Source organism: Choristoneura fumiferana, chromosome 30, assembly GCF_025370935.1.
Source record: "Choristoneura fumiferana chromosome 30, NRCan_CFum_1, whole genome shotgun sequence".
Lineage (NCBI taxonomy): Eukaryota > Metazoa > Arthropoda > Insecta > Lepidoptera > Tortricidae > Choristoneura > Choristoneura fumiferana.
This window is the reverse complement of record NC_133501.1, coordinates 4,749,085-4,765,157: the sequence shown is the minus strand read 5'-3', so window position 1 is coordinate 4,765,157 and position 16,073 is coordinate 4,749,085. Positions and strand designations below refer to the sequence as shown.

Genomic DNA, 16,073 nt, shown 5'->3' with positions numbered 1-16,073 from the left:
TATGGGTGTAGATAAAATATTTTATCTATATCCATATATTAAATCCTCTATCATGTGTTCCGCGAACCATTGAGAATGACCTGCATTAACTCTTACTAGGTAGGTATGTCTGCCCCACGAGCTGCGCCCGCGACGACCTGCTGCTGCACGTCTCAGACGTTACAGACTTCTGTATCGTAATGACCATTACGATACAGCCGTGTTCATAATAGAACCCAACGTCGTAATGCTGGCATTACCTATGGTTTTTGAACGCATAATTGAGGATTTACTATATGGGTGTAGATGAAATATTTTATCTATATCCATATATTAAATCCTCTATCATGTGTTCCGCGAACCATTGAGAATGACCTGCATTAACTCTTACTAGGTAGGTATGTCTGCCCCACGAGCTGCGCCCGCGACGACCTGCTGCTGCACGTCTCATTACGAAATCTGAAATCATTACTGAAATCTCATTACGTTACAGATTTCTGTATCGTAATGACCATTACGATACAGCCGTGTTCGTAATAGAATCCAACGTCGTAATGCTGGTCATTACCTATGGTTTTTGAACGCATAATTGAGGATTTACTATACGGGTGGGGTGTAGATAAACGTTTTGATGTTGTATTTGTCAGGGTAACGTGGTGAACTACGGTTGTTCGGAGCTGATGACGGCGGAGCGGATCGGCGAGCGGAGCGCCAAGCTGGTCTCGTTCCTGGACCTGGCGGGACACAGCAAGTACCAGCGGACCACGCTGCACGGCCTCACCGGGTACTCGCCGCACCACGCCATGCTGGTCGTGAGTATACTGACACTGACACTAACAAAACACGAGTACGAGTAATGGACATCTGTTCAAAGTTCACAATTCAACCAGCAATAAATAATAATAATAATAATAATAATAATAATCTCAATCCCTTACACACACAATTTACAAAAGACCATCACGGAAAAAATAACAAAATACGCAGACCTAAAAGACGAAGTTGCTAGACTATGGAGACAGGAAAAAGTGTACGTAGTCCCAATAGTCCTATCTACAACAGGCGTCATCCCAAACCACCTACACCATAGCTTAAAATTATTAGGCATAAAATCACACGTGTACACAATTTTACAAAAAGCCGCAATACTTAATACATGTAGAATAGTGAGAAAGTTCATGCAACTAGACCCTGAAAATAGCCCTCAGCAATCTTCTTAAAAGATATTTATTACAACTCTTGCTACATTTACTTGGTGGATAACCCGTAAATGTAGTTAATACCAGCCTAGAGCTGAGAAAAAGCAATCCATCGAAAATAATAATAATAATTTTATTTAAATAAATTATATTATTATTATTATTATTATTATTTATTCAGACAACTTGATCCAAAAATTTTGTTAGTATTTCCTTAAGACTATGTTAGTAAGATTGGTTTTTGGAATCTTTTTGTATTTTTTATTTCAATTCCAAATTTTTACTTTTACGGTCATCCCGTAAAACCTAAACTGGTCAACCACCAGATGGGACCATCAGTGGTGTAGCGGTATAGCACGCGGTACGGATTACCGAGCACCTGGGTTCGATTCCCAGTGATGGTCTTATTTTTCTGTTTTTTCTGTGCATCTTTATTTCAGTTTGTATTTTCAACTATGTTAGTAATTATAGCTAGCCAGTGAAAATAAAAATGTTCCGCGATTTTTTTCATTTTGTAAAGTGGCGCTTTAAATTCTTGCATATTTAGCCAACAGATTCGAATTTAAAAAAAATTATTTTCACTTCTCATGCTCGTAAAGTTCGTGTTTATGCTGGATCTAGGCGACATAAAATGACTTTTTATGCTCTAGTGCATAAAATAAAATCTTCGTCTAAGACCAAGGTAATCAGGTGTCAACAGCCACAAACAAAGAAGTTTATATATATTTTCTTCATAATTTTTAATTTATATAAAATAAAAAATCAATTAAATCAATCAAAATAAATCAATAAAACTAAAGAAATATAATTATGTAATGCATGAAAAATAAAATGTACATAGTACTTACGTGAACAATTGCTTCCACTGTTGCTATTTCATTTCCTCGCCATCGAGGTAAAAGCAGAGTGTAAAACTCGAGCATTAAACCCATTTTGCCCTCGACGGGTCTATCAACCCTCGCCATACCGGCTCGGGTGGCTATATGAACGTCTTGGGTAAAATGGCTCGTTTTATGCTCTTGTTATACAATCTACTATTTAAGACTTATTGGAGTATGGATAAAATTAATTGTTGCTTAATATAATTAAATAGATTCATATTCGTAATGATTAGCCGTGTTTCACGAAATTAAACCTTTTTTTTTCAATATTTTTGCACAGTTGTCGTTTTCAGGTTGAAGTGACGTCACGACACCCTAAAAAATGTCTTTACACAATCACTGAAAATGGCGATAACCCTTCATTCACAAACCTCGTTTTTCCATGCAGATACGAAAATTTTAAGAGCATGAGAAGTGAAATATTAGATTGTACAACAAGAGCATAAAACAAGCCACTTTACCCAAGACGTTCATATAGCCACCCGAGCCGGTATGGCGAGGGTTGATAGACACGTCGAGGGGAAAATAGGTTTAATGCTTCAGTTTTACACTCTGCTTTTCACTTCGATTGCGAGGAAATGAAATAGCAACAGTGGAAACAATAATTGTTCTCTTACTATGTACCTTTTATTTTTCATGTATAATATATTATACATACTATATGTATTATATGTACTATATAATTCGTTTTTTTTACTTTTATTGACTTCATTGATTTTTAGTTTAAAAAAATATAGTAACTTTTTTGCTTGTGGCTGTTGACACCTAATTACCTTGGTCTTTGTGCACTAGAACATAAAAAGTCATTTTGTCTCCTAGATCCAGCATAAACATGAACTTTACGAGCATGAGAAGTGAAAATTTTTTTTTCTCAGATATCAGCGACTGCGGGCATAACCCGTATAACGGAGGAGCACATAGGGCTCCTGCTTGCGTTGGACCTCCCCTTCTTCGCTGTGGTCAGCAAGTGCGAGCTGGCGCCGGCCGGCGTGCCCGCGCTCGTGCAAGGGCTCGCCGCCATCTTGGAAAAGGCCAACAAGGTATGGTTTTTTTTTATTCGACTGGATGGCAAACGAGCATGTGGGTCTCCTGATGGTAAGAGATCACCACCGCCCATAAACATCTACAACACCAGGGGTATTGTAGATGCGTTGCCAACCTAGAGGCCTAAGATGGGATACCTCAAGTGCCAGTAATTTCACCGGCTGTCTTACTCTCCACGCCGAAACACAACAGTGCAAGCACTGCTGCTTCACGGCAGGATTAGCGAGCAAGACGGTGGTAGCAATCCGGGCGGACCTTGCACAAGGTCTTACCACCTGCAAAACAAACAACCGTTGTTTCTTAACCAACCGTCGCCGTCGCGTATCATGTATGTATGTATGTAAACTGTTTATTGCACATAAAAATAAAAATACAAATACACAGAGAGGAGAACAGCGACACTCTAACTAACTCTAAATAAACTTATATTTATTTTTGACGTTTTGTAAAATGACTTATTTTACTAACGATTTATTTGGGAAATTATTTTTAAAATGACAATTCAACATTCAATATTATTTAAAGTGTAAAATTTGCTAAATGAAATATTAGTGAGATTAGCGTCATTTTATTTTTTATGTTGCAAACAAAAATATAAAATTATTTTACCAACTTTCTGCAATTAAAAAAAAAAACAATGCGGGCAATTTAAAAGGGGTTCGGGTTTTATTTAAATATGATTGCGAACGATCCATCGACTTGCCCTCGACTTTACACGAGTTCATTTTGTTACAGAAACCCCTCCTGATTACGGACGAGAACCTGGCGCGAAACTGCGTCGGACCGCAGAAACTTATTCTGGACACAATAGATGGCATAGACAACACAGAACAGAAGGATGAAGAGTGAGTGATATTTACAGTAGTTTTAACCTTCAATTTAATCAACCTTTTTTTTAATTAAACAAGCCAAGGCACAAAACTGATATAAAGTTTCAATTTATTTTTACAAAAAAAAAAACGGAAAATGAATAAAATTATCTATCTAGAGAAGTGAGCTACATTATAAGTTTACTATCGATATAAAATATCGTTCTCTATCGTTTGCCCGAATTTCATATGACATAATGTAACGTTTTCCATAATTTTCATTTGCCGTAAAGTAATTTATTTCTGAAATAGTATTTTCTTCAGAGTTGATATTAAACCAATCAATATTTTTATTCGTCGAAAATAGGTATATACACTGCAGTTGTAGTTACAATGTTGAAATAATGTTCAGCTACATCGTACCCGTTCGGGCATACGAATTATATGAGCACATATGTCTTAAATACTAAAGTAAAAAATCCTAGGCAAAACAAATTTACATTTAAAAAAAAACTAAAACTAACCTAACCTACTAAATTCTATAAGATGACATTTTAAAAAATCCTGAAAACCGTTCCCATTTTAAAGAACCGTGCTTCTATGTATTTTATGGCAAACGTTGGTATGGCAAGTGATTCGGGCAAATGAAATTCGGGCAAGTAAAGGTATACGAAAAAATATAATATAGGCCATTTTAGAAAACTTAAGGTTCCCAATTCTTCGACCGACCGTTGGAATCTCAACATACTTTGATGACGCCTCTGAGGGGGGTGAAATGCGTATTTGAGGTATTAATATTAGTGCGTTATTTATTTTTATATCCACCACTGATCAGTGTAATACGCTATGGTTACTGAATAAATTATTATTATTTCCAAACGGAGGAGGCGGAAAAATTAACTATAAGTCATTTGACGACCGGATGGCTAAGTGGTTAGAGAACCTGACTACGAAGTTTGAGGTCCTGGGTTCGAATCCCGGCCGGGGCAGATATTTGTGTGAATAACACGAATGTTTGTTCTCGGGTCTTGGATGTTTAAGTATGTATTTATCTATATAAGTATGTTTATCCGTTGCCTAGTATCCATAGTACAAGCTTTGCTTAGTTTGGGACTAGGTCAATTGGTGTCAAATGTCCCATGATATTTATTATTTATTTATTTATTTATTTATTGGAAAATGTAGTATTCGTAAGTGAAGTATTTGTCGCAGGGCTCCCCTGGAGCAGGTGCCGGTGTTCCCCGTGAGCTGCGTGCGCGGCGCCGGCCTCAACGCTCTGCACGCCTACCTGCTCGCGCTGCAGCCGCCCGCCCGGGCGCCGCCGCCGCAGCCGCAGCCCGCCGCCGTGAGTGCAGCATACAGGCAGACACACACAGACAGACACACGCATTTGCAATTAAATAAACTAAATGAGCCAATCGCACTGAGACTGTAATGCCAAACGGACTCGACACTAACGCTATCTAGCGATATTACGCCTGTCAATCAAGACGGGATAGTATAAATTCGTCTAAAAAGCATCTGGTCTAAGTAGCAACTGGTCTAAGTAGCAACTGGTCTAAGTAGCAACTGGTCTAAGTAGCAACTGGTCTAAGTAGCAACTGGTCTAAGTAGCAAGTGGTCTAAGTAGCAACTGGTCTATGTACGTAGTAACTGGTCTAAATAGCAAATGATCTAAGAAGCAACTGGTCTATGAACGTAGTTACTGGTCTAAAAAGCGATTGGTCTAAGTAACAACTGGTCTAAGAAGTAACTGGTCTAAGTAGCAACTGATCTAAGGAGCAACTGGTCTATGAACGTAGTTACTGGTCCAAGAAGCGATTGGTCTAAGTAGCAACTGGTCTACAATTCTTTGACTGAAGGCGAAGTATTCCGCGTGGCTGAGGCGCTTCTCGGCTTGACGCAGCTCTAACCTAACCAAATTTCCGACACAAACAGTTTAGGGCCAGTTACTTTTTAGACCACTTGCTACTTAGACCAGTTGCTACTCAGACCAGTTGCTTTTTAGACCAGCCAGCTGCTTTGTAAACGAAGTGATAGTGTACCCTCAAGTCACCCTCATTTTTTTATACAGGAGAGCGTCGAGTTCCAAATAGACGAGATATTCCACGTGGGAGACTCGTCCGGGCCCGTGGTGGGGGGCCTCCTGGCGAGGGGGCAGCTGTATGAGGGAGACAACCTTATTATAGGTGAGTGACGACAGTAGACGCGTCTGAAATATCTGTGCACCAAAAATGTAGCTAAAACTACTTTTATTACAATTGTTACATAGATGTTTAAAGTAGTATTTTTTATTCTTGACATTTTAAATCTTCTTATCTTAGTTTTACTATGTTTTTGTTATGACGATATAAAAACATTCCTCCATTAGCCATTTTATTAATGTAGAGAATTAATCTTATTTTAATTGTCGTTTTTTTCGAAAATGTCATCAAATTCTACAACTCATTCCTGGCGCCATTAGCGGGCTAAACAGGAACTAAATAAATGAACTAAAATAATTTCCTTGCTCACCCGCGACCTTACGATAGCTAAGCTTATGCAAAATATGCGTGTTCATGCAGTTCCTCCACCTCCACACTGTAAGAACACACACAAATCACACAAACCGATCGATCACCACCACCATAATACACTGACGCGTTTCGAAATTCTTTTAGTTCATTGATATGAACCTCCGCAAAGTGAAGCCTGATTCAATAAATTAGGAACTATAAGTACATTACTGTAGAGGCCGGGAAGTAGGGGGTTGCCGGCCAAGCAGATATAGACTTGCATATATAGGGATGCGAGGCCGGCAACCCCAGGTTCCGGCCGAGGCTTGTATAGTGCTTTTCTCAAACATGACAAGAAATAAAATAAAAAAAAAAACAAGAAATGAAGCTGGCGGGACGCTAGTCTGGTCGCCCTGTTGTGTGGCTGCTGGCGGCGGCTGCGGCCGGTGGTGCTGGTCGTGGGCCGCGTGCGTGTCGCAGAGCGCGCGTTCAAACAAAAGACGGTCGCATTGCCGGCCAGCGGCCTGCAAGGTTGTATGAAATCTCTTTGCAGGCCGCTAGAGTAACCGCGCGCAGGCAGCCGAGTCACAGCGCTCGCAGCGCGATACTTGTCAGCCTATTATTTGTAACACAACGTCAATATTTCATGTCATGTTTGAGAAAAATATCAAAACTGAACCCGCAGGCCCACTGGACAACGGCGAATTCGTGGACATATCCGTCAAAAGCATCTACCGCAACCGCGTCCCGTGCGGCAGCGTGCGCGCCGGCCAGTCGGCCTCGCTCGGCTGAGCCGCGCGCCGCGCCTGCGCCCCGGCCTCGTGCTGCTGGCGGCGCCGCGCCCCCCGCCCCGCCCCCACACCGGGCCCCGCCCCCGCCCCGCCTTCGGAGAGTGCGCACGACACTGCCACGCACAAGTGAGTCTAATAACATCACCCAAGGGCGCTGGACTGGATCTAGGACAACAGTACATGATTTTCTTGGAGGTAATGACTACCGGCCGGAAAATAACGACCCGATATTTGGATGCCCATTCCCAGCCTGACCGGCTCGATAGTCATGAGCCAATAATTACAGACACGATAATCAGAAGGCAATAGTTACCGACATGTTTTGAACTACCTACCCTTTAGTTTTAGGTACAATGAGGGACATCGCGTATGAATTCGCCACTAGAGGCGCTAGTGTAGCGTGAGGTCTCCGAAATGTCAAATCTCATAGCTTTTGGTTGAGCTACGCGGGTTTATTTATAATTAGAATAATTTTGTGAATATTTTGCAATATCTGAAATTAATTATGGCAAATATGCGTTCCGGGACAATGAATGTCTGTATTTTGAGACAGTTTTGTCTTTCAGAAACCTTTTTCCGAACAAAACGGGGACTATGCAACACTGTGGCATGCTCGATATTTTTATGCTACGGTTTTAAGGTGTATTAAATATGATTTTAGTCTAAACTTTGTCTTTACGCCCGTAATAATAGACTTTGAACGCCATACTTAAAAACTCACGCAACAGTGCGCCATCTAGTGAGACAAAAAACGATAGCCCTCATTGCGCCAGCACCAAATTAAGTTAAGTACTTACACAAAGAACAGACTCGGTATTGACATGCCGGTAATTATCTGGTCAGTATTTATCAAGACGGAATTGATCGCGGTACGATGCAATGATATTATTCAGGGGCTCAATGTACACGAAAAATAGCGTTGATATTCATGTGGGAGTATCATCCAGGCCAGTAAAGAGAAGCCCCTGCGTGCGCGCCGGTCGGTCGGCGAGTGCGCACGACACTGCCACATACAAAATGTGATGTGAGTGTGTAAACTGACATGACTTTACCGGCCGGAAAATAACGACCCGATATTTGGAAGCCCATTCCCAACCTGACCGGCTCGATAGTCATGAGCCAATAATTACAGACACGATAATCGGAAGCCTATAATTACCGTCATGTTTTTCCAGACTCATTAATGTTGGATACTTTTGCGCCAGGAGCAATATTTATTGTTATTCCTATATTAGACTGTGCCTAAATTATTTTGTATAGCGTCTTCTGAGGGTCTTTAGGACTAGGTTTTTATGTAGGTGAAATCGTAATTTAGTTATAAAATTTTAGCATGTACCATCAGCCAAAAATGTGGTCTACCACCCTATAGTTAATAATCGTTTGCATGTCATAAAACAATAATGCCAATAGACGTGTCTGTCAACTTGAAAGTTCGACTTTAGCGACATATTCATTTGATAGGAACTTGTTTAAAAGTTTATAGCCCACTTATTTGGCTGATGGTACCTAGATATAATACGTAACATAGATTAAATAAAATGCCTACTAATAATTATAATTATGCACTTCAATTGTTTAAATAAACGAATTGAATTGAATTTTTAAAAGAATAAAAATAAAATTTACAGAATTACAGAAAAAAAAACAACTTATTATTTATAATAATTTTTTCACACCTCGTCTTCAGAAAAGTAACTTTTCCTCCCTGACGAGAGGGAGCAAAGTGCAACTTTTCTGTTCAAGGCTTTTCTAAGTGTTTTATTGCAAATGCCAATTTTTGAAGTTGATAATTGTAAAGCCACGCTATTTTCTATGCTGGTTGTTCTTTATTAATAATTAGTTTTTTTTTTCAAGTTTCTTAATGCTCGGTGTGAAAAGTTGTATGACTGTATGAGCCACTCGGGAGCAAAATTATTTTCATCTTGGGCGTTAACACTTGAATCCCTCATTACGCTCAGGATTCTACTTTAGAATCCCTCGCTACGTACACGATTCTATTGTAAAATCCTTCGCTACATTCTGGATTCAATATTCGCCCTCGCTGTAAATACACCATTTTGCTCCCTTGTGACACAAAGAACTATTTCACACCTCTCCTTCAGAAAAGTTACTTTTCCTCCCTGACGAGAGGGAGCAAAGTGCAACTTTTCTGTTCAAGGCTTTTCTAAGTGTTTTATTGCAAATGCCATTTTTTGAAGTTGATAATTGTAAAGCCATGCCATTTTCTATGCTGGTTGTTCTTTAATAATATTTAGAATTTATTTTTTTCAAGTTTCTTAATTCTCGGTGTGAAAAGTCGTATGAGCGACTCGGGAGCAAACTTATTTTCATCTTGGGCGTTAACACTTGAATCCCTCATTACGCTCAGGATTCTACTTTAGAATCCCTCGCTACGCTCAGGATTCTATTATAGAATCCTTCGCTACATTCTGGATTCAATGTAAGCCCTCGCCGTAAATACACCATTTTGCTCCCTAGTGACACAAATAACTATTTCCTAATGTTCTTCGTCATTTGTTCAGCAAGTTAACTTCCCTCGCCAACCGAAGAGCAACAACCAAGACAAGTTGTACGACGCGATAGCTGATGCAGTGAGCGTGCTCGCCAAGCCGACAGACCCCGGCCGCGGCAGCAACGTGGTCAGCGACAGCGACCGCGAGGACTGCGGCTGCCCCGGCCGGGTGCTGCTGGAGGACCCTGAGGACCCGAGGGGGTGCATGTACTTCCAGGTATGTTGCACGGCGAGTGCTACCCATGAGGGTGACACTCTTTCCCGGCCCGAATAACACCGACATGGAAATACCGGCCCTGTTTTTTGTGTACACGCCCATAGAAACTGACAGGAGCTTCTATGGGCGTGAACACGAAAAACAGGGTCGGTATTTCCATCCCGGTATTTATCGGGCCGGGGAAGAGTGTCACTCACCCATGACGTATTACGAGCGATTGTCAACACCACAAATGAATAGTCGCGGTTATGTTGTTTTTTTCTTTAAAAAAAATGACAAACTGATCCGTCAAAAGACCACAAACCTAATCTAATCTAACCTAATTTACCTCGATGTTTCGACCACATTACAGTGGCCGTGGTCACGAGTAGACTAGTGACGTAGACGTAGACGAGAGTACAGACTCCACTCGTGGCCACGGCCGCTTTAATGTGGTTGAAACGTCGAGGTAAATATTACTCGTGTGTGTTAGCGTGATAAGTCCCTTTTGTGGTATTTTGACTATGAGTGAAAATCACGAAAGTTTAAAACGTTAAACTGATCTGTTTTTAGAAATCTGGGAAGGACATAGGATAGATTTATTAGGGAAAGTTCCCGCGGGATAGCGATAGATGAAGTTTTCGCTGTCAGTGTCGGGGGAAAAATATAGTGTTTCATAAAAAACACACGTATCAAATCTTATGCCTAAAGCTTAGAGTTCAAATTTCGTTATACTACCGTGGGAATATCGGAATAAAAAATGTGTTATTCCAGAAGTCCAAGCCAACCATTTTAGTAATAAATATTAGTAGGATTAATTATGTCCATTAAGTGCTATACGATTTTGTTTTTATGCCACGTGAACGTTATGCCTAATATTTTCATACCAAGTCTACGCGTTTTCATAATATGACAAAGTTGTGCCACGTAAGGTAGATCCATTTTGACAATGCTTATTGTTTTCCAGGCAAATATCCAAGTACTACGGCACTCTACCGCTATATCCCCAGGATTCCAATGCACGGTACATTGCGGGAATGTGAGACAGACAGCTATCATTGAGGTAAGCTAGCTCATTTACCTACTCATATTGTTTTTTTTTTTTATTTAACTTACAACATTCGTATGATCGAAGAAAGAGAATCGTTACATCCCACTTCCACTAATATAATGAATGCGAGAGTTTGTAAATCTGTTTGTTTATTTGTTTGTTTGTTACTTCATCACGTCTAAACCGCTTTACCGAATTAGATGAAATTCGGTATACAGATAGTCTGAGTCCCGGGGAAGGACATAGGATAGTTTTTATCCCGGAAAATTTCATAGTTAGTGAATAATCTTTTCCCATCTTACGTTTCTAGGAAACATTAGTATTTGTCATGTTATACCCATGAAGACAGCGTAGGGGAAGGCATCGAGAGATTAATGGAGGTTAACACCTAAGTTAATATTTTTATTCCATTTTTACTTACACGACATTCTCTACATCATCATCCCAGCCAATATACGTCCCACTGCTGGGCACAGGCCTCCTCTCAGAACAAGAGGGCTTGGGCCGTAGTTCCCACGCGGGCCCAGTGCGGATTGGGAACTTCACACGCACCATTGAATCGCTTCGCAGGTTTGTGCAGGTTTCCTCACGATGTTTTCCTTCACCGCAAAGCTCGTGGTAAATTTCAAATGTAATTCCGCACATGAATTTCGAAAAACTCAGGGGTGCGAGCCGGGGTTTGAACCCACGACCCTCTGCTTGAGAGGCGATAGGTCAAACCACTAGGCCACCACGGCTTCATTCTCTACATTCTATAGTAATTTTATTGTGGGGGTTATAATTTACAAACATTCGCATCCCATCGGATACTTTCGAACCTTGAGTGTATGCTGGTGCTATAACAATGTTTGAGCAGCAAATGAATCCGCCGTGTTGTCCTCAGGGCATAATGTCCCACAACAGTTCGCTGCGGTGCGGCGAGTGTGCGCCGGCGCTGTTCCGGTTCGCGCGCTGCCCCGAGCACCTCGTGCGCGGCCGCCGTCTGCTGCTCGCGGCCGGCGGCGGCACCAGGTACCAACACTCCACACCTGGCTGCATCTGCATCCCACTCTAACCCTCCACTGTCAACATCCCACCCTCTTACTCTCTGCATCCATCATAATCCTTACTCTACACCAGGGTTTCTCAAACTTATTACTCCACGTACACCCTGTTAAAGTTTCTAGATGACAGCGATATTATTATTATTTTATAGTGTATATTAATTTTATTTATTTCAATAAAGGGTAACAAATATAGGTAAGAATCATCTTGCCAACGAAAATACAAACTGAAACAAACAATAACAAACAAATAAGTAACAAATTTGGAGTTAAAAAATGCAAAAAGACTGCAAAAACCAATCTTAATCATCTTGCCAGTCTTGCAGCCAGCTTCACGTAAACCTTGTCGCGAACCCCCTGCCATCGAATAGCGAACCCCTAGGGGTTCGCGTACCCCACTTTGAGAAACCCTGCTCTACACCTTACCTCTACGTTTTACTGTCTGCACCCACCCACCCCGCCCCCTTACTGCCTGCATCCACCACAATCCTGTCTACACCCACCTCTACCACCTTTTTACTGTCTGCAATCACCCCACCTCCTTACGTCTGTACCCACCCTACCTCTTTACTGTCTACACCTTACCTCTACCATTTACTGTCTGCACGTCACTTCTAACTTTTACTATCAGCACACATCCACCCCCTTACTGTCTGCACCTCACCTCTAGCTCACCCCCCCCCTCACCCCGTTAGTGTCTGTGCCTTATCTCTACCTCTTACTGTCAGCACTCACCCCAACCTCTTCTGTCAACACCGGTGGTAGATTTTTTTGACATTCATAAGTGCTTGTTATAGCCTAAATTGAATAAAGATATTTTGACTTGACTTTGACTTTGACACCTACCCCACGCTTTTCCTGCATACGTCCTACCTTTTGTTGTTTACACCAACCAAACTATCCAGTTCTCCAAATCAATGGTTCCCTAAAAAAATCTTATTAGCCATTCGACCGATGTATAGATTACACTAACCAAAATAATTATTTTCCTTTACGTTGTATATTATTATTTTATTTACAGAGCAATTGGTCGCATCACGCAGATCTTCCCCTACGTGCCCTGAACGCAGCAACTGTCAATAAACAATCACGAAAGATGGGACAGCATCTTCATAACGCCATAACGCTGTTGTAAAGCCAGGACTAGTGCGGGGTACAGTTGTACCATAAATATAAGTTACGACAATGTACCTCCGCAGTGTGAATTTTGGAAGACAAAATCATTTTAGCCAATTACAAGGTAGTCCGTTTGCGCGGGAAAAACCTTTAGCGGCCATTGGTCAAACGTTCGCGCGCTGTGTCCGCCATTTTGTTCGACGCCGCGCCACACGTCACCGCGTTAGTCGCCTATCTGTCATTGCATATATTACCTTGCGACTAGCGTAATAAGGTTTTTGTTGCATTGGTGCTTACATTCGGTTTAGTTCGGCATTTCGTCACTAATTTGAAAATAGACGTATCTAAATTCAATAAATAAATTATTATTATATTATTCCGTTACCAAAATTATTGATCCTTGAATTAATGTTCATAAAGTTGACTCACAAAATATCGATTTTGAGGTACTTACAAGCTTTTTAAGTAGTGATGATTTGTCACTTAGGTACCCTATGACAGCATGCTATGACGTTTCGTTGACAAGTTACTTGTCATACTTTTGGTATGTTTGTAATGAATAGAAACATAATATTTGTTATGCTTTTAAGAAGGGAATGAAAAATGCAAGTGCATCGAGATATGATAGAATTTTGACAAATGCATTGAGTGAAAAAATGCTTGGAAGATTTACATTTAAAAATTTAAACAATACAATACAATGACTAGAGTTAGGATGTTTGCTGGCAGTTTTGAACAGAGTGCAGTGGAGTCGTTACTATAGATATTTTTATGATTGAATGAATGATGCATAAGAATTTGAACAAAAAGTATGTTGTTATTGTCATGGAATGAAATGTCTTGTATAATAGTAGAGAATATTAAAAATAAAATAAACATTTGTTTTTTGAAACTTTGAAAAAAAGTATGTAGAGAATACATGCGCCCTTATAAATCAAACAATGCCTGATACCAAAAAATACGCTATCCCATAAAGTTAGTTTCATTTCATTGCAATAAGTTACTTTCAATAGCTACTTAAAATTTACTTTAATAATAGCTACCAGTTAGCTTACAAAAAAAAAAGTAACATTACTATTTACAAACATATGTACAAAAAATAATTTCACCATACGATATTAATTGTTAATGTTTGTTGTGGTAATAATTAATTATCCTATATTGGAAGTGATGTATTAGAGTAAACCGACAGGTCTTTGAAGTATAAATTCCGGTAGGTATTCCCAACACATCTACTGGGACGACCAGATGGCCTAGTGGTTAGAGAACCTGACAACGAAGCTTGAGGTCCCGGGTTCGATTCCCGTGTCGGGGCAGATATTTGTATGAAAAATACGAATGTTTGTTCTCGGGTCTTGGGTGTTTAATATGTATTTAAGTATGTATCTATCTATATAATTATATTTATCCGTTGCTTAGTACCCATAACACAAGCTTTGCTAAGCTTACTTTGGGACTAGGTCAATTGGTGTGAATTGTCCCGTGATATTTATTTATTATTTATTGTCTATCTGAACTATGACGTGGAATAAGTAGCAATTGGAATGAACGTTTCAAAATCTTGTATGTTAGGATGAAAAAAAAAGTGATTGATAGCTTTAGAATGTGGAAAACTGTTAATTCGAACGTGAATGTGAATGGAAATAGTTCACGCCAAATTTTACATAAGTTAAGTTTTTACCATTCAGTCATTCAATCAATTATAAAAAGTACATAATGACGACTCCTCTGCATTACTTGTCCAAAAATGCCACGAGAATCCTAACCCTAACAATGACTAGTGTACACCATAATATTAAGCGTGAAACGCATATTTTACTGAATGTCTAAGGGCCTCCGCTATCTGTGTTGGGTGCGCTGGTTGTCTTGGTGCAGGTAACATCGTATGCACGCGACGCGCGCAGATAGCGCTGCTCGTACTAATTTTTATTTTAAATATCTTGCCTAAAACTTTGTCTTGTAATCTTTGAAAGTAGTTTTTTTTAAATGTTATTAAAAGGACGATTGATTATTTTGAGTTTCATTCATTAGTACATCAATTAAAAGTAGAGGGATTTTACATATAAATAATCTAAAATAAAAATAATGCTCTGATAAGATACTTTTTTTCATAGAGAACTGTCATTTTTGACAGAGTTGATAGTTTTTTTTTTGTAGTTGACAACACTATGAGCTGACAAAGGTCATCCATAGATTATACCATGAATAAAAGCCATTAAAAAGAATTGCACAGCAATAGTCAGCTTTTACGTTACTTATTTGAACTAATTACAATGTTTGTTCTCGGGTCTTGGGTGTTTAATATGTATTTAAGTATGTATCTATCTATATAATTATATTTATCCGTTGCTTAGTACCCATAACACAAGCTTTGCTAAGCTTACTTTGGGACTAGGTCAATTGGTGTGAATTGTCCCGTGATATTTATTTATTATTATTATTTATTTATAATTACTTATTATTAAGGATCTAAATTTCAAATTTAAGGGCGTACGCTGGCTGCCGCTTACACTGAGTGGGTGGCCGCCTGTTGACAACAGTACGAGCAGTGCTAACTGCGCGCGTCGCGTGCATACGATGTTACCTGCACCAAGTCAAACAGCGCACCCAACACAGATAGCGTAGACCCTTACAGTTGATTTGTATTTTTTCTGTTTTAAGGCATTAAATTGAAGTTATTTTCATTAGAGTAGCGATTTAAGTTTTAACTTAACAAATAACGTACAACACTAGATTCTTAGATTTTTTTATGTACAATGTTCGCTTTAATTTGTTAATGAAAGATCTTCAACGAATTAGTATCTCTTATTTATTTAAGTTTTAATTTTAATCATTTAATTGTAAGAGTTCGATGCCTGAATTTATTAGGAAAAAAGTTTTTACTAGCAACACTGACTCGCCTAGCGCCTTGAACTTAAAAAAGTTCAGTATTTTAGAGTGCAGTTAATGTACGTACG

At 39.7% G+C, this 16,073-nt stretch overlaps 1 protein-coding gene across 1 annotated transcript in view; it reads left to right on the top strand.

Moving 5' to 3' along the window:
- The window catches only part of LOC141444547 (GTP-binding protein 2-like), a 28,687-nt gene extending 13,560 nt beyond the window's left edge, over positions 1-15,127 (top strand). The window contains 11 exon segments of the mRNA XM_074110115.1: positions 627-791; positions 2,935-3,099; positions 3,839-3,948; positions 5,125-5,257; positions 5,987-6,101; positions 7,093-7,194; positions 7,197-7,324; positions 9,721-9,927; positions 10,874-10,969; positions 11,841-11,968; positions 13,022-15,127. Coding sequence (XP_073966216.1) covers positions 627-791; positions 2,935-3,099; positions 3,839-3,948; positions 5,125-5,257; positions 5,987-6,101; positions 7,093-7,194; positions 7,197-7,324; positions 9,721-9,927; positions 10,874-10,969; positions 11,841-11,968; positions 13,022-13,064 — 1,392 coding nt within the window. The 3' untranslated portion in view covers positions 13,065-15,127.
- Positions 15,128-16,073: the final 946 nt, after the last annotated feature.